The 18,283-nt window shown below is 50.0% G+C and overlaps 1 protein-coding gene across 1 annotated transcript in view; it reads right to left on the reverse strand.

Annotated features, from left to right (window-relative positions):
- Positions 1-251: 251 nt before the first annotated feature.
- The window catches only part of LIPC (lipase C, hepatic type), a 115,868-nt gene continuing 97,836 nt past the window's right edge, over positions 252-18,283 (reverse strand). Inside the window, exons 7-9 of the mRNA XM_008143192.3 lie at positions 8,683-8,800; positions 6,959-7,177; positions 252-363 (exon numbers count right to left, since the gene is read on the reverse strand). Coding sequence (XP_008141414.2) covers positions 252-363; positions 6,959-7,177; positions 8,683-8,800 — 449 coding nt within the window. The remainder of the gene's footprint in view (positions 364-6,958; positions 7,178-8,682; positions 8,801-18,283) is intronic.

Below are 18,283 nucleotides of genomic sequence, written 5' to 3' on the forward strand. Positions count from 1 at the left end.
TACATTTGTACTTATTTGCATATATTACCATTTAATCAGAGATAAAATTGGAAAATATTTGGTTACATTAATATTTGAATAAAGTTACATAATATAGTTATTAAAAGCTTAGTTTATAATAGTGAAATGTACTCTCCCTTTAAGTCTAAACTTTATGCAAGATTATTTTATATAACTGGTTTCCAAATAAGGCAACCATTCCAGATAAGGAATAGGATCATTTATTCTTTACACTGGGTCTTCATTAAAACTCATCTGTTCTTTCGCTTCTTTTTTTTAGAGCTTACGTCACATCTCACAAAGGTTTTCTCCTGGGTTGGGTGAAGTTGTAGGTCTTCCATGTTTTCTGAGCAAAATAACATTCTGAACAGAAAACATAAAGCAAAGACAGCATTAAGTTTTAGACGGAGCTTATTGAAGTGTTTCATCTTTTGTCAAATACTCAATTGATATAACACATGCTATTTAAAAACAAACAAACTAGATTCTTATGTTTGCAAATCTTATAAAATAAAGAGGTAATATGCAAATTTACCCTCATGCTGTCACAAGATGGCTGCGCCCACAGCAGAGGCGGGGTTCCCGTAACAAGCCATAACGAGTGATCAGTAGGGACCTGAGGCTGCGTGACACCGGGCCAGGGTGGGGGACCTGAGGCCGTGCCCCCTGCCCAGCGGGGCTTGACAGGGGACCTCAAGGTGCAACCCCCACCCTGGCGGGGCTTGATGGGGGACCTCAAGGTGTGCCCTCCACCCTGGTGCCAGGTCGGGGGACCTCAGGCCATGCCTCCCGCCCCAGAGCTGGGCTGGGGGACCTGAGGGTGCGCCAGGGGACCTGAGGCTGCACCCCCCACCCAGCGTGCTCCGGGGAACCTGAGGCTGCACCCCTCGCCTGGCGGGGCTTGACAGGGGACCTGAGGCTGCCTCCCCCGCCTGGCGCTGGGCCAGAGGACCTGAGGCTGCTCTCCTCGCCCAGCACTGGGCCAGGGGACCTGAGGTTGCACCCACTGCTAAGTGGGGCTTGACAGGGGTGGGGCTGGCCGGGTCTGGATCTGGCCCAAAGGGGGTGGGGCTGGCCGGGTCTGAGTCTCATGCAATTTCAAGGCACGTGTGGGTGGGGACTTGTCTCTGGGCCCTGCGGCGTGCCCCAGACTCTGACAGGAGGAAAATTTTCATATGCATTTTACTAATTTTCTTTCATCTCTGACACTTCTATCATAGAGAAAGGGCAAATAGCAATATTAAAATATTTCCTCTAATTAATTCCCTTTTAATGTGCACTGATTTTGTGCACCGGGCCACTTGTATTTTCATAACTTCAGAGAAAAGCAAAACCCAAGTCAGTGACCCAATCCACGTCAGGCTCTGCTCTGGGCTGATTTCAGTTCTATAAAACGCAAAGTCCTAGGGGCAGTCCTCCTTTGTTCTCCCTGATGACCGCTCATCAAAGATTTGAGCGTAACTACTGTTCCTTTCAAGACATCGTCCTGGCTCCTGGGCAAACATTCGCAGTTCCTTCAACTGTTCTGCTCAGACAGTCTTACCTCCAGTCTTCCTTCTTTGGACCTGCTCCAATTTGTCAATGCTGGTCTTAAAGGTCCCTGGGCATGAGGCCACTGTCACCAGCCCCTGCCTGGCTATCATGTAAGCCCTGCCCTTCCTCTCATTGATGCTGTCCAGCCAAAGAGGACATCACTAATGTTTTGGGCCTCTTTTGGAGACCAGCTAGCAGCTAGTCTGTTTTGACCCATAGCTTGGCCTGAGATGCTATTTTGTGTTACCAGCTCCAGTGGTCACAGAGAATTCTAGTTCATGGCTTCCTTTTCTTTGAATTGCATCTGAGGTCAAGTCTTGACTCATAAACTTTTAACATTAAAGTAGTATATAAGGTAGACAAATACTACATGGTATCACTTATATGCGAAATCTAAAAAAAAATCAAAAATCAAATTCATAGAAAAGTAGAGAAAAGTGGTTCCCAGGGGGCTGGGAGAAGGGGACTAGGGAGTGGCTGGTAAAAGGGCATAAACTTTCAGCTACAGAGTGAATAAGGTCTGATGACCTAATGTGAAACACGGTGACTATAGTGGGTAACAACATGACATGGTATCAATGAAATTTGCTAACAGAGTAAATGTCCATATTCTCAAAACAATGAATATGATAAATATGTGAGGTGATAAATGTGTTAATTAACTAGATGGGGCAATCCTTTCACAGTGTATTTGTACAGTGTGGGACAAAAGAAGGTTTACAGTTGTAATACAAATAAACAAGGCTACAGTAAACTCTGTTTTGTGCACTCACAATTTGAAACTACTTTTGCCCCACTCTGTATATCAAATCACAATGATGTACACTTTAAATATCTTAACAATTTTATTTGTTAAATACACTTCAATGAAGCTGAAATAAAAGTGATATGAGTAATCTATAAATGCATTCTTGAAAAATTCAAGTAGTAAAGAATGAAGTCAAATAGTAAAGACCCTTTTCTCCATCACCCTTCACCAATGTCACTTCCCTCCCCGCTTCATGGTTTGGTTTCTGTCTTCCCAGGACATTTACTCATATCCTGATGCTCATATGCAAACATAAGGGTTTTCTGTAGGTATTTTTCTGAAATTTTTCCTTGTCACCAAATAATGAACTTGGAGACCAGTCATATCCTATATAATAAAGAGGTAACATGCAAATTAACCCTCACACCCTCACAAGATGGCTGTCTACGACCAGGCCAGCAGGGGGGTCAGTGAGGGACGATCAAACGACTGAACAAGCAGGCTGTGTGGGGCAACCAGGCTGGTGGGGGTGGGGGGCAGTTGGGGGCGATTAGGCTGGTGGGGAGGCACTGAGGGGTGACTAGGCCAGTGGGGGGGCAGTTGGGGGCAACCAGGTCGGTAGAGGGGGTCAGTTGGGGGCAACCAGGCCAGCAGGGGGGGCAGTATGGGGTGACTAGGCCGGTGGAGGGGGGAGTTGAGGGGAGCAGTTAGGAGCAACCAGGCTGGCAGGGAGGGGGCAGTTGGGGGCGACCTGGTTGGCAGCGAGGGGCAGTTAGGGGTGACCAGGCCAGCATGCAGAGGCAGTGAGGGGCGATTAGGCCAGCCGGGGGGGGGGGGGAGACAGTTAAGAGCGACCAGGCAGGCAGGCAGGTGAGCAATTAGGAGCCAGCGGTCCAGGATTGTGAGAGGGATGTCCGACTGCCGGTTTTGGCCTGATCCCAGGATCGGGCCTAAACTGGCAGTCAAACATCCCCTGAGGGGTCCCAGATTGGAGAGGTTGCAGGCTGGGCTGAGGGAACCCCTGCTCCCCATGCATGAATTTCATGCACTGGGCCTCTAGTTAGTACATATACATCTCTTTCATTCCTTTCCACCTGCTGCACGGATTCTATTGTACACATAGAGCTCAATGCATTTAGCCATTTTCCTATTGATGGATAGATACTGAGATTTTTCCCAATGGTTTACTATTTCCAAATAGTACTGCAACAAACATTTTGTACATATATAGCCTTTGTGGACATACTTAGTATTTCTCCAGGATAGGCACCTGGAAGTAAAGTTCTGTGTCATGTCATATTCTCGGCCATATATATTATGGGTACGGAAATTTTTGATAATGTAAGCTCCATGAGACCAAGGGTGTTGTCTCTTCTGTTCACTGCTGTATATCTGGGGCCCACAGCAGTGCCTGGCATAAGGTAGATGCTCACCACGTCAGTTGCTGAGTCAGTTGCCGCAGACGCTCTGTAATTTCACTCCCACTATGAGTAGGAGAAAGCCCATTGCTCCATACCTTTATCATCTCTGCATGTTATCTCTTCTAATTCCTGCCCAACTGATGGTTGGCCAGAGATAATCTCACTGCTTTTTGTTTTGAATTATATGATTATTGTGGAAATGGAATATCTCATTATGGTTAGCCTATTGCTTTTTATGTGCTGCGGGGCTATATTTTCTGTCCTTTCTCTTCACCCCACAACAACCCTCTTGTCCCTGACTTTGTGCCGTGGGAGAGAGGAATCAGCCGTGGAGTCACAGAGCAGGTGACTTAATCAATTTCCCTCTCCCTCCGGCCCCGCCTTGTAGTCAGCAGGGAGATTAAGAGTATGAGGTTAAGCGTTTGCATCCTGGCTCTGGGATTTTGCTTTGTTGAAGGTAATTAAACGTTAGTAATTGTTATTAGTCTCATGAGATACATAATATAATTCCCATTTATTATTAAAGAACCGAGCTTCAGTGAGGTGCAGTTGTTCTCAGAATTATCCTACATATTTGTTCTACGGAGGTGGTAAGCAGTGAAGTCAAAATGAGAGTTTAGGACGGGTTGAGGCAGGGCCACTAGACCCTGCTCACCTAGTGCCTTGCTCCCTGCCTCTCTCTGGGAACACCTCCTGGCCTCCCCAAAGCTCAGCCCCAGCAGCACCAACCTGAACTTACTTCCTAAACTTCCTGGGCCACGCAGTACTAGGCCCTGGCTAATCAACGTGTGGCCTATGACCAGCAGCATCAGCCGCGCCAGGGACTTGTTAGAGAAGCAGAGTCTCATGCCTCCCCCTCCCCCCACCCCCGGACCTACTGAAGCAGAACTGCATTTTAACAGGATTCCCAGATGACCCGTGTGGACACTGAGGCTGGGGAAACTCTGAGATGGAGCACATTATTATTAAAATTAACGCATCTTGTTTTCATTTATGCCAACAGCCCAAACGCAGATTTTTTTTGGTCTCCCTCCATGACGTCTGGTACTGTGAAGACACATAGCAGGCGTTTTGTGCTTACTGCTGGGAAACTCTAGGTCCCATAGCCCTTCCCCTCGTTCCAGCATGTGCCTCCTGCAGCCACAAAGAAGGGCTTGGTGTGCGTGTATTAATGTCCAGCGCGGCACTCTGCTAGGTTCCACTTAGGAGAGTCAGATTAGTGGGCCAAGAGTAACGGAGGAAGGACCTGCTGGGAACAGTGTACGGGCAACAAATGGGCGATGAATCAGGCAAACCCGAGTGGGAACTGGGCTCGGACAATTACTAGCAAAGTCCCCAAGCTGTGTAGTTTCTGTGAGCCTAAGGTTCCAGGTCTGCGCAGCCAACACAGCCCACTTCAGAGGGTTGTTGGGAAGATTCCGTGAGATGACTGCCCTGGAGCATCAGTTCCAGGCCTGCCTGCTGCAGGAGCTCCGTGAGTGCCGTCCCCGCCCCTCTCCTCTTTCCTTCTTGTATGTATGCATGTATGTATGTATGTATGCATGTATGTATGTATGTATTGACTGTTTAGAGGGACAGAGAAGGGGGGCAGAGAGACTGAGAGAGAGAGAGAAAGAGAGAGAGAGAGAAATATGGCTTTGTTGTTCCACTTACTATGCACTCACTGGTTGATTCTGGTATGTGCCCTGACCGAGAATTGAACCCACAACCTTGGCATATAGGGTCGATGCTCTAACCAACTGGTCTACCCGGCCGGGGCCTCCTCTTTCCTTCTTGAGAACCGTGCAGTTAAGCACTAGTGGAGAAGGTAGCGTTGTCTTTCTTACAACCTTTCAGGCCAAGTCATGGGACTGTCCTGGGGAACAGCCACCGCCCCGGAGGGTTCGCTCTCTAGCTGGGAGCACGTGGGAGGGGTGGCGCTCAGACAGCTGATGCAAAGGGCCAAAAACTCAGGCAAGAACAGCTAAGCGTAGAAGAGGAGAAGCAGTTTAATTTTCCAAGTTGATCATGTGGAGAAGTCTGTTGGCAGACTGCGGAGTGTGCTCTTCGTGATGGCCAGGACCTTGTATCCCAGGAAGATAGGCCCTCAGAGTGGGGCTGTGGAAGGGCCTCAGGGGGCATACATCTGCCCTGGTCCCCCTCATCTTCCCCCCGCACCCCCGGCAGAGAAACCTGGAGTGTAGTTTAGGAGTGAGAAGCCTGCTGTTTTCTGTCCCTCCTGGGGACAAGCCAAAGAGAGAGAAATGAGCTTCCCAACACAGAAGTGGGAGAAGAGAGGCCAGTGTCCTGAACACGGGGGCTGGTCGGGGGAGTTGGGGAGAGACAGGAAAAGGTCTGGGAGGACAGAATTCTCCTTTCGTGGAGACCTGCACAGCTGCAAACAAGTATGGTTGCCATGGTAAAATATGTTGGGCATCTCTTTGCTCTGCTGAAGTAGCAGCTGGACAACCCTTTCTTCCCCATCCCCTCCCTAACCCCTCATTGTGCCCGAGGACCTTGGGGCCAAGGGAGAAGCTAAATCTGCAGAGCAGGTTTCTTAAGGGCAACCCTCGGGTCCACGTCAAAAGGTCTCAGTAACAAACGTGCGTCCCGGCTCCCTTCTCAGACCACAGTGAGTCAGAAGCTCTGCGTGTGGGGCCGGACATGATGCATATTTAATACGCTTCCCGTGATTCTCTGGCGCTCTAAGATTCGAAACGCACCACCACAGAGTGAGATGTTAAGATTATTATCTGTTAAGAGCATTCCTCCGAGTAAGGAGCGAACAAGAAATGTCGAATCTGGGGCCTTGCCACCCAAAGTGTGGTCCCTAGCCCAGCAGCACTGACATCACCCCGTGATGCATCCACAGGCTGGGATTTGAGGAGTGTTGGGCTAGTGAGGTGGTCCTTAGACTCCGGAGGCAGGTGGCTATTACACCCAGGCAATGGAAGAGGCTAGCCCGGTCCTTCCTCCTGTGGCTGGACATTTCACTTTTCTCAGTGTCAATCCTCCATTATTAGGACATAATAAGGTCCACCTCATAGGATAAATGCAAGTATCCTATATAATAAAAGGCTAATATGCAAATTGTCCTGTTGAACTGGGAGTTCAACCAGGAGTTCGATCAGGTGTTGGGGGGCAGGGCCAGCCCAGCCTGGTAGGCCCCAATTGGGGCGGGCTGGCCAGACCCCACCCATGCATGAATTCGTGCACTGGGCCTCTAGTGACATAATAAAAGTGCTTACTAGATGTCAGGAGTTGAATGAGCACTCACCTTTGCTGGGTCTCTCCTGCTTTGACTCGGATGTTCTTTAGGATGAGGCCTGAGTAGAGGGGCCCTCTGCCCCACGGGATGATGGTCTGGACCGTGTTCCAGACATTGGCCCACACGGCACTGTTTTCCCACTTGAATTTGATTGTGAGCAGCTCGCCAATATCCGAATCCAAGGTGATAAGAAAGGAGTAGGTTTTGTTACTAGTAATTCCTTCGCCCCTTGAAGATACAAAGGAAACCAGACACAGTCAGTGTATTTGTAACAGCAAAGTGATGCTTAGATACATTCAGGGTGTGTTCGGTTTGCCTGTGTGACTTGCATGGTCATTCCTACAGTATTTCTCAAATTCGTGTCAGGCAGATTATTACTAGAGGTAGCAATAGGATAAAAAAGGGTTTTCTAGTAATATTGGGAAAACCATACTGTTTCCTGTGACAGCATATTCTAAAGGCTCAGAGAGTTCCACAATGAAAACCTAGTTAACTTTGTTTAGCTCAGGCTTCCTAGCTTTTATGTTAACAAATCGAGAAAACTGCCCCCGATGGGACAGTGGGGCTTTGGCAATGGCCTCTGCCCAGGTCGGCTCTCTGTTGGTTTGATGGACACCACAGAGCTACACCACCCTCTCCTCTCCCCAGCAAGGCTCCTTTCTCCCCGTATAAATAAATAGAAACGTCTATTTAAACAACAAAGCACAACAGTAATAGAAAACCATATATTAAAAGGATGCACCAATTTAGATCAAGATTTAAACGCATCTCCCCAGGCATCACCAGTATCAGTTTGCTCACTCATCTCCACGACATTAACCATGCCCAACATCGACAGCACCCAGATGCCCTTTGCACTCTTTAGAACAACCCCCGCCCCCCCAGGGAGAGGATTGGGAAATGCGTGGGTAACACGGGATGTAGTGAGACAGCGGATGGAGAGCTTCCTTGCACGGCTGCTCCTCTAGCCCTTCCTGCCGGATGCTACTGGGACTCTTTAGGAATGCCTCACCCGCTACACGGAGGAGCCTCCAGGGCCAGCACCGGCACAGACTTCCCGAGTGGCTGAAGCCGTGTGAGATCAGAGATCAATGCCTGGGGGCCATTTTCAGAAGCAGAGGACCGTCCCTGAGCTCCCTGAGCGAGTGAAGGGCTAGGGTCACTTCCCAGGAAGAGCCCACGCTGAGAGGGGAGATGCTGAGAAAAAGCAGCTCACGGGCCTCTTCTGGCTGGTGAAGCTGAGGCTTGTGCTGCGAGCAGGTGTGAGGCAGGACGAAGGACAGATGGGAAGGGCTGGCCGTGCAGGCAGATTGGCATGGAGAACGGGTGCCACGTTGAATGATACCAGTTTTATTTCTGGGCTACTTTTTTCAGAAGTCACTGGACAGGCAGGCACTCGGGGCCCTCCTGTGGACACCTGCTCTGGCCTCACCCCTCCTCCCTGCAGGGACTGGGCCCTCTGGTCTCTCTGCTCAGCCCACAGGCAGTGGGCCGGTCACAGGCACAGGGAGTGCCAACGTAAAGCAAATGGTGGGCCTGGGAGAGGCCGGGGAGGGATGACAGGGCGTTGGGCTTGGGTGGATGTCTCATCTGATGGTGTGTTTGGGGTAGTCCTGTGGGCTGAGAAAAGTAGGTTGTATCTGGCCTGACCCTTGAGAAGTGCAGAGTCCATCTAGTCCCTGCGAGAAAACTCAGGCCGCCATCACCATAGACGGGCGGCTCCTCGTACTCACAGAGTGATGGGGATTTTCTCTATTTCGTTTTCTGTTCCCAGGAGTGACATGGTAAACGTTGGTTCCACTGGCTTCTCAATTTGGTTGAGGAACTGGATCTTGAACTGATAATGATAAACTGGGAGCAGGGGAGGGGGAGGAGAGGGAGAGAGAAATGGAATTTAATCAGAAAAAATTTAAATTTAAAATGCAGAGGGAAAAGTCTGGATAAGTAGATACCCCTTCCCCCCCACCCCATAATTCTATTCACAGGTGATAGAATTATGAATGCCTTTTATTTTCTTCTTTTTCTTTCTCTGTATTTCCTAAATGTCTTGAGAAGACTTCCTTTGTGTTTGTAAGTTAATAATAATAAGTATTATCCAACAAAAGGAGGTAGAACAGGAGTACAGTATATCTGGCATCGTCCCAACTTCTGGATGCGATTCTGTTGGACTACCCCATGCGTTTGGTAGGGGTCCCCTTTCATAGATCAAAGAGTATATGCCTTTTGGGCACCGACAAAGGCAAGAGGACACACTGCCATGTTTACGTTTGCCAGTTTGACGGGGTCAGTGTTGGGGTGAGGCAGAATTCTAGCTGAGACATACGCCTCAGTGACCACAGCCCTATATTCCGGGGCAGTTCCTGGGAACTAGCTCTGGGGGGGTTCAACGAGCACATTTTCCAATGGAAATAGATAACTCGAGTTCTAGTACTTGGTCCCAAAAGTTTTCTATCAGAGCAAATGTCCAGAATGTCCTTCTACTGGGTTGTTTGGAAGAGAAAATGTATTTTATTTCTTTTTTACCTAAATACAGTCTATATTTCATTAACAAGAAACCACGTTGCATACTAGTAGGCAGGTGTTGTTACATATTTCACATTGCATCATCTCAATAACTTGTCATAACAACTCTATGAGGTAGGTAGTGTAATTATTATCTTCATTTTATAAGTCAGAAAATCAGGGCTCAGGGAGGCGAAGTGACGAGCTCAAGGTCACACAGCAGCACCTGTGCTCTTAGCCTGGACCCATTGCCAAGGTTCCTACGATGGCCTTGGCTTTGCCTGCATTGTTATACCAACCAGCTATGAGGCTGTTTTCAAAATTCCCCTACCTCATTCCAAATTGGCTGATGGCTGCTTAGACTTCTTTTTCTTGTTGTGCCCATATTCTGGAGCGTTTTAGCTCCAAGATTGCAAACAGGCTTAATGTGGCATGTCAATTTGATTGAAAGGACTGCCTAGAGCCCTACGTTGAAATGGGTTCTGAGACCATGTCCAGGATCTTGAGAAGGCTAGCGCCTGTCTGGGCAAAGGATAGGGGATTTATGGTGTGCTTGCTGCGTACTTGCCTTTCCTGCTGTAGATACTGACTAGTCCACTAGTCCTGACACAGTGCCTTGCACGTAGTAGGTGCTTACTTAACATTTGTGGGATGAATGACCTGATAGTTCGCTTGGGAGTATCAGGATATGTATTAACATTTAGCAAGATGGAAAATCACCTCTAGAATTCAAGGCCTGCGTTTCAAGCTTTGTTATACGAGAATTCCTACTGGGAAGTAGAGATCCTAGAGCTAGCCACATGGTCATCCATTACGTGTCCCAGCATGTGGAAATTCATCATCCTCATGAATCATTCTACTAACTCCTAAATGGCGCATTTCCACTGGAGGTTGGTAGCTGCACACAAACCTAGCAGCTGTGGCTAATGGAGTGTTGCCAACACCCCAGCTGCAGGGTGTGCCTGTATTGCTGGGTTTCTGGGTTATTTATACAAACCTACCCTTTGGCACAAACTGACCTTCCCATTGGGCTTTGCGGTGGATTTACTCTAGTGACCTGTACATCACAGGTGTTTACATCCTCCAGCCCAGAATAAAGTAGTTTGATAGTCTCAGGACTATGGGACGGTGGGTGGGAAGTAAGATAAGGGCTGTGGGTCAAGTCCCTGGAAGGGTCCCCAAACCTTTGGGTGGTGGTGGTGAAGACAGGGACTCTGTCCTATGATCCCAGAAGCCTCTGGAGAGGTCTTACACTATTTAAGGTCGGTCTAGGGAACTCTGTTACAAGAGAATACTGTTATAGGTTGAACAAAGGCCAGAAGGGAAGGTCTACCCCAAGATACTGGCCATAGGCATGGGTCCAGGACGTGGGGATGATGTGGACAGCATGAGGTGGGAGGACTGAACTCGGGGCAACCTCCTAATGAGGAGGCAGAGCATCTTCCAGAGTACCCAAGGAACACGACTAGCAACCAATGTTTACCTACACTGAGTGGCCAGATTATTATGATCTCTGAACACATAATAATCTAGCCACTCAGTGTATATCCTATATAATAAAAGGCTAATATGCAAATTATCCCCTCGACCAGGAGTTCGACCAGCAGGCAGGCCGACCAACCGTCCATGTCCCCTCCCCCTGGCCAGGCTAGCCGGACCCCACCCATGCACGAATTCATGCACTGGGCCTCTAATATATATATATATATATCTATATATATATATATCTATATATATATATATATATACACATACACACACACACACACACACACACACACACTGAGTGGCCAGATTATTATGCATTCAGAGATCATAATAATCTGGCCACTCAGTGTAGTTTACTGTGTGCTCAAATGGAAGTCTCCTGGTGCTCAGCCCAGTGCTAAAAGCTGTCAGAGGTAAACAAGCGAGGGTGTAACGGGCAGTATGCATGATAGCAATGTTGGCTAATATTTATGTTAACTGCCAAATGTTTTGCATCTATTATCTCATTTAATTCTTATGTCATGATCTTTTAGAGCAGGGCTAACTGAAGCACAGAGAGGTTACAGGTAGTAAGTAGTATAGCTGGGATATATCTGGCTCTTAGAATTAAACTAGTAAAATATTTAAACCTGAGACCAATAGCTTTATGTACCCTAAGGAAAAAGCTGAAGTGTGGAAAGAAGATTTAAGTTAAAAAATGTCATAGCAAAATTATCTAATTAAAAATAAACCAGAAGCACCCTAAATATTCACGAATAGAGGAATGACTATGGACTCTTAGTGACAATTATGATAACTACCATTTAGCTCTTTGCTATGTCCCAGACACTGAGCTAATGATTGCACATAAATAAATATTTCATTTCTCTTTGCAACAACTTTGTAAGATGCCTACTTCATTCTCCCTCCAGCATCATTGCACAAACAGAGAAGCCGAAGGTAAGGAACTTGCCTGTTGTCGTGCGGGAAGAGCTGGTAAGCTGCAATTAGACGTTAGTCTGCTGATTCCAAGCTCATGTTCCCAGCCATGTGATTTACTCTTATGAGCTCATTAAAAGATACTTTTGGAATGATTTCAATGCTTATGAAAGAGGGGGTGGGGGGACCCAAACAGCAACCAGGCTATTAAATTGCATATGTAATATGAGACTGACTCTAAAGCAGAGTGCACAGGAGGGGGGGCAGCCACAAAACGGTTAAGAGTGCTTATCTCTGGAGAGGGTAATTTCTCATCTCTGCTTTTTTTACAAGTTCCACATTTTCTGCAATAAGCATGCATTCTTTTAGACTCTCGTTGGAAAAAGAAAAGCGTTAAAAAGTATTAAGAAAGAGGGCAAGAGAGCCAGAGCTGTGGCCCTGGCCCGGTGGAGCGTGCCGCTGGGAGGGCTAGCGTGCCTGTGTCACCCCCTGCCTCATGGGCACCAGAGTCCATGTCTTATCTCCCGGAGGCAGCCTTGGTTATATTAATGTTGCATCTCCACAGGGCACAGCACACTCCAGGCATGGAAGGACTGCTAGGGCCCTTTGTGTGAAAACAAGGCAATAAAGACCCTACAGGTGAATAGAACTAATGAGAAAATAGCTCCTATTTGTTGAAATCTACTATGCATTCGGCTACATACTGTTTCACACACGTTTTTGTCCTCATAACAAGACTAAATAAGGACAACATGCTGGTTAGACAGCGTGTTCTACACCGACCCTTGCTATCTCCATTCACCCTCTGCCCGCTCTGAACCCCAGGTGTGACCCCACAGCCTACACTGCCCAGGCTGCCTTGCAAGATGGTTTGTGGTTGAGATTGACCTCTTGCGAGGCATCAGCAGGAGATCAGAGAGAGGTCAGGGTGTTTTTCTCAGCTCCTTCCTGCTCTGGAGCCTGACAACACAGTAACTGCACCCAACTCCTCCCCAGCTCCTATTCCCCTGGGCTATTCCCACCCCTCGCTCTTCCTGGCCTGTTGTCAGATTCGGGGTGCAGTGACACCCTACGTTGGTTGCTTTACTATTGCCTGCCAAGTGCAAGGAGTCCTGCATGCTCTATTTTGGTGACCCAGGCCAGTGGAGTCCTCGTTTCTGCTGAAACCTAGACAGATAGGGTGTCAACGATCCCGGAGAATCACAGAGAAGGAGGCAGAGGCTTGGCGAGCAGTCCAAGGTCACCCAGATGGTCAGAGGTGGAGCAGAATTTGAACCCAGGTGTCTGTCTGATTCCAAAGACCCTTCCTATGGTCTCCTGGGGCTCTGGCTCCGTCAGCGGGATCTGCCCTCTGAACACAAGGGCAGACACTCAGCCCCTGAAGGAAAGCAGTGGTCAACACCTGCTCGATGAAGCCGCCAAGACCAAGTGGCTGCCGCTCTCACCGTGGACATCCATCCTGGGCTGTCACTGCTGGGATTCCTCCCACCTGTCCCGGAATGTTCGCCTGAGCGGGGATGAATGTTCCCTGTCTCTGTGCTGGAGATGGGTTTTTGTCTTCCTTTGCTCTTAAATTGCCAGTCGGAGGAGATTGATTTCCATGTCTTGGTTAGACGCCATGGTTCCCTGACTCTGGGGAAGGTGCTTGTGGAAAACCCAGGTCCACTTAGAAGACTGCAAAGGTCCCTGCAGCTCTCCATCCTCGGAATGAGAATTATCTGTCCCTCGTCTCCAGCCCACCGGGTCTCCCTGGGGTGGGACCTTTGCAGAAAGTCGGGACCTGCAGTGTGTGTAAGCTGCAGGGGCCCCAGTGAGCTCACAGATGTGTGGACTGCGAGGAGGGACAGAGGCAAGGGAAGGAGGGCCCCTCGTGTCCGTGGGAGCCTGCACGCCGATAGACAGGGACTCCTGTGTTCCCTGCACGAGGAAAGTCACTCTTTTGGAGAAGCCTTGAAATTAATATTTTTAAAAATGAAAGGGCCGCCCTAACCGGTTTGGCTCAGTGGATAGAGCGTCCGTCTGCAGACTGAAGGGTCCCAGGTTCGAATCTGGTCAAGGGCATGTACCTCCGTTGTGGGCACATCCCCAGTGGGGGGTGTGCAGGAGGCAGCTGATTGATGTTTCTCTCTCATCGATGTTTCTAACTCTCTATCCCTCTCCCTTCCTCTCTGTTTAAAAAAAAATTCAATAAAATATATTTTAAAAAAATGAAAGGGCCTTTCATACTGAGAACTTATGTGTTATTTATTCTTATTTTGAATCTTTCTATGTGTTTTTCTTGGGGAAAAAAAGAAAAGACAATTTGCCTATCATCCCCACCCCTCCTTCCAGAGCAATGATGCCGTTACAAAGATTAAGGGGGAAAGCGTGAGTAATTTTGCTCACTTTACTTTATGACATGTTTAACAAGGATTTTAAAAAGTGATGCAGGGAAATGCTTTTGACCCTGTGAGCACAAGGAGGCCAGCCAGCGAGCACACCCCTCAGGGTAGCAGGAGAAACTATCTCAGGTCTGAAAGGCGACAGCCATGAAACAGTCCAAGAACCCCGATCGAGATCATGCAAACCCCACCTGCGGCAGGGATGCCGGCCCCGAAAAGCCTCCTCCCCAGCCCTCTGGGTTCAGACACCCTGGGGTTCTCATCCCGGGTGAACCCGCTGGCGCCACTTCAAACGGCTTAAAGTGGTTTTCACAGGCAGCACGGTGCGCACAGGCTGTGAAACTGATGAAGAGAGAACATTTTTCTTCTTCTTTTTGATTTTGGTCTCATGGAAGACATGATTCTGAAGCGTTAGATACCGGCTCTGGGAGACAGCATGACTCCCTCTGCGAACATCAAAGCGGCCTGCTTTCCCGGGTGTGGACTTTCTCCGGGGAGGTGGTAGGTGGGGCTCCTGCTCCTCCATCTGAAATGCCTCCAACCCAAGAGGAGGCCAACCATCATGGGACTGAGAGGCCCACGGACCGTGTTGCGCAGGAGGCCACCACGTGAGGCGGCCAGCACTTGTGGGGGCGCTGGCGGGAGGAACCCGGAGCAGGCTCGGAGGAGGGAGAAAAGGGGCGAGTGGTGGTGTTAGCGTGTGTGTGTGTGTGTGTGTGTGTGTGTGTGTGTGTGTGTCTGTGTGTGTGTGTGTGCACGTGTGCTTAAGTTGGTGACTACATTGGGCTTAACTGTAACGCCCTACTTAAGTGGTGCCCGATGTAAGATTGGATGCCTGTTCCTTCTGTGGGTAGCTGCTCTTGCTAGGGGTGAGGACAGGGGAGTGTGTGTGTGTGAGTGTGTAGGAATGCTGTGTCATGTGTATGTGTGTGGCTGGTGTCCTGCTGCCCACTGTGCCGTGGTGCTTCATGGGGGATGTCCTCACCTAGGCTGCAGTTCAGCTCTGCCACCTACCACTGCGTGGCGGGGAGCACTCACAGCCTCTTGGGAACTCAGTTTCCTCCTCTTAAAAATGGGTGCTGTGCTCCCTCACGGGGTAGTTGCGGATGCGACGGCATGTGCAGAGTGCCTGGCTTCTAGAAGGTATTAACCCGGTGACACCTCTTCCTGTCCCACGTGCTGGACTGACCGGACACGGTTCCGAGCCCCACCCACTGGTGCCGGCTTCAGTGGCTCACCCCATTCACCCACAGTCACTTCATGGCCCGCATAGGTTTTGTCACTAGGTCACGGACACGTACGTGGTTGGCAGCAAAACCCAATTCTGGACACGCCTTGTCCTAAACCCACGCCTGCACTCTCTCTCCGGTATGTGCTCTTCCTCCGGAGCGCTCCCTGGAAATCAGTGAACACCTTCCAAAGAGGAGCTGAGAAAAGCCAGAGACACAGACTCCCCCAGTCACAGCTGGCTGGTCATCTCACCAACCAGGAGAAGAGTGCTTTGCCAGCTGCAGCAGCAATGCAAGCAAGTTCCCATGCTCCTCGGGGCCCCAGCGGAGGAAGGGTGGGGGGAGGGGAGAGAGAGAAAGTAAGAGAGAGGAAGAGAGAAGAAGAGGGAGGGAGGAAGAGAGAGGGGAAGAGAGGGAAAGAAAGAGAGGGGGTAAGGGAGAGAGAGAGAGTCGGGAGAGAGGGAGAGGGAGGGAAAAAGGGAGAGGGGGTGAGAGAGGTAGAGACAGGAGGAGAGAGATGGAGAGAGAGATTGGGGGAGGTGTGTGGGGTGAAAGGGGCAGGGCAGTGAGATCAGAGGCCTGGGATCAAACACTGCCATGTGCTACTCACAAATGATATGCTTTGGAAAGATTTAACTTCTTTGAAACTCCATTTATTTATTGGAAAAGTTACCGCCCTCCCCACCCATCTGTCTCTGCCTGTCACCTATCTCTCAGTTGGTCTGTTGCTCTGGGTCAGTCGGTTGCTCTGGGTCGTTGTGAGGACTAAAGAATAAACGAAGTAACTTGTGCCGCACATCCCGCTTGGAGCCCCGACAGGGCGCCCCTGAGTGCCACTTCCCTCCCCTCCAGGCTGCCTCATCTGGCTGCCACCAGGACTAATTAGATACAAGGAGGATTTACTCAACGCGGATTCGCTTCCCACCCCTTCTCTTAAGAAACTGGCTCCAAACTGGTAAAGATTCCTCCTGAGAGAGTGAGAATGGAAGTGGGCGATACATCGCCTCGGTTCACTCAGCTCCTGCTTCCCAGTTCCCTGCCACTCTGTCCCTCCCAGTGTTCTCCCGCGTTCCGGCGGACGGTTGTAGAAAATAGACCCTTGGATGGTTGTGTTGAAATATTTTGGCACCCAGAGGAATGAGGGCCTAGCTAGTCATCCTCTGTGCAGCTATAACCGGGAGGTGATTTTTATCTTGCCCAGCCAGACCCCGCACTAAAACATATAGTGCAATTAGATGTCCTTGAAGAATATGGGCTGTGGGCTCTCTGTAACCAGGGCTGGGCAAGTCTGTTCTTTCACGAATTGGTACCCATTCATCAAACGCTGGAGGTGGCCAGCGAAACAGGCTTTGGGGGCCTAAACAGAGATGATGGTGGCCACGGTGGGAGGGGAAGGGTGCGGTTCTGGTGGCTTGGATTACAAGCTTCCTGCCAGCACAGCCATGAACTCTCTGTGGCGACGGGATCTATTTCTGTGCTCTCTGCTCCAGCCACCGTGTACTTGAGCACTTGAAGGGTGTCAAGTGTGATGGAGGAATCACATATTTTATTTAAGTTACTGTAAATGGTTTAAATAGCCACGTGTGGTTACCGGCTACCATACTGGATGACAGCGTTATGCAGACTGCAGCACCCGGTGAGCCGCTGCTTCCACACAGGTGGAGGCTCACCTGCGTGGGGTTCCCAATAAGGGGTTTAGGACTTGGCGCACCGGAAGGACTGAGGCAGAACTGGGGAGGGTTTGGAGGGCCCGAGGAGGGGAGGGTGCCACGCAGGCCACAGTGTATCACTGGAAGCTCGGTCAGGGGCTGGGGGTTTGGCTTCCGACCAGTTTCAGGCCGCCCTGCCTCATAGCCCTGCCTCCAGGATCACCGGCCCGGTAGGTCCGATTCTCACCCATATGGGTAGTTGGTAATAAAGAGACCCGAGTGCAGTCTCCAGGGGACTCCTGGCCGGTCTTCCTGGGGCAGCACAGAGCACATACTACGTGGCAGGGGTTGGTCTCCCCCTATCCCTCTGAGGTAGGGACTCTGCCGGCCCTGGCTCGGGAATGTTTGAAGAAGAAACGAGTAAGGGATCACATCAGTTTGGATAGCTGCTGTGTGAGTAATGCTGCCCTAACGCGATTCTCTGGTCTCCTTAACAGGAAGGGAGCTCACACCGCAGCCTGGGGTGGTCGGGCACGCGGGACCTTGGCAAAGGGAGGAAGGAGCTCAGCCTGGCTTGTGCCTCCTGCTCTTCCTTCCCCTCGTCCTTCTGTGGACACGCTTCTCCCTCCCCCATCTCCAGGCCCCACGCAGATCTCCTTAGGCTGAGCCAAGCTCCTCACTTCAGATGCACAGCCCAGCCCTGGAAGCAGAAAATGACCCTTCTTCCCAGCTGATCTCAAGAAGAAAGCACCCGCCTCCGCCCCCCCCCACCTCCTGCCTCCTTCACCTGACAGGCAGACCAGGGCAGGTGGCTGGGGTAGTGAAAGTCACTCAGCACTTGTTTGGAGGTCTGGGTCTGAATGGTGGCGCTGCTAAGGATCCACTGGGTGATCCTGGGCAAATGGTTCCCCATTTGGGCCTCGGTTTCCCTGTCTGTGAAATTGACGGGTTGAACAGTCCCTCGAAAGGCTAGTATTCCAGGATTAAAGTAGATCCAGTGAACTGTGATGATCAGAGAGGCTTAATCACTCCAGGCGGCTTTGCTATGTGAAGGAGGAGCTGGTTAATCCAAACGGATGTCTCACTGGCGACCTGTGGCCTGTGGCGGGGGAGGTCCCGGAAGCAGGAGGCCTTCCCCGTTCCCTCACCTGCTCCCAGGTACAGGCC

This window comes from Eptesicus fuscus, chromosome 5 (assembly GCF_027574615.1).
Source record: "Eptesicus fuscus isolate TK198812 chromosome 5, DD_ASM_mEF_20220401, whole genome shotgun sequence".
NCBI classification, from domain to species: Eukaryota; Metazoa; Chordata; class Mammalia; order Chiroptera; family Vespertilionidae; genus Eptesicus; species Eptesicus fuscus.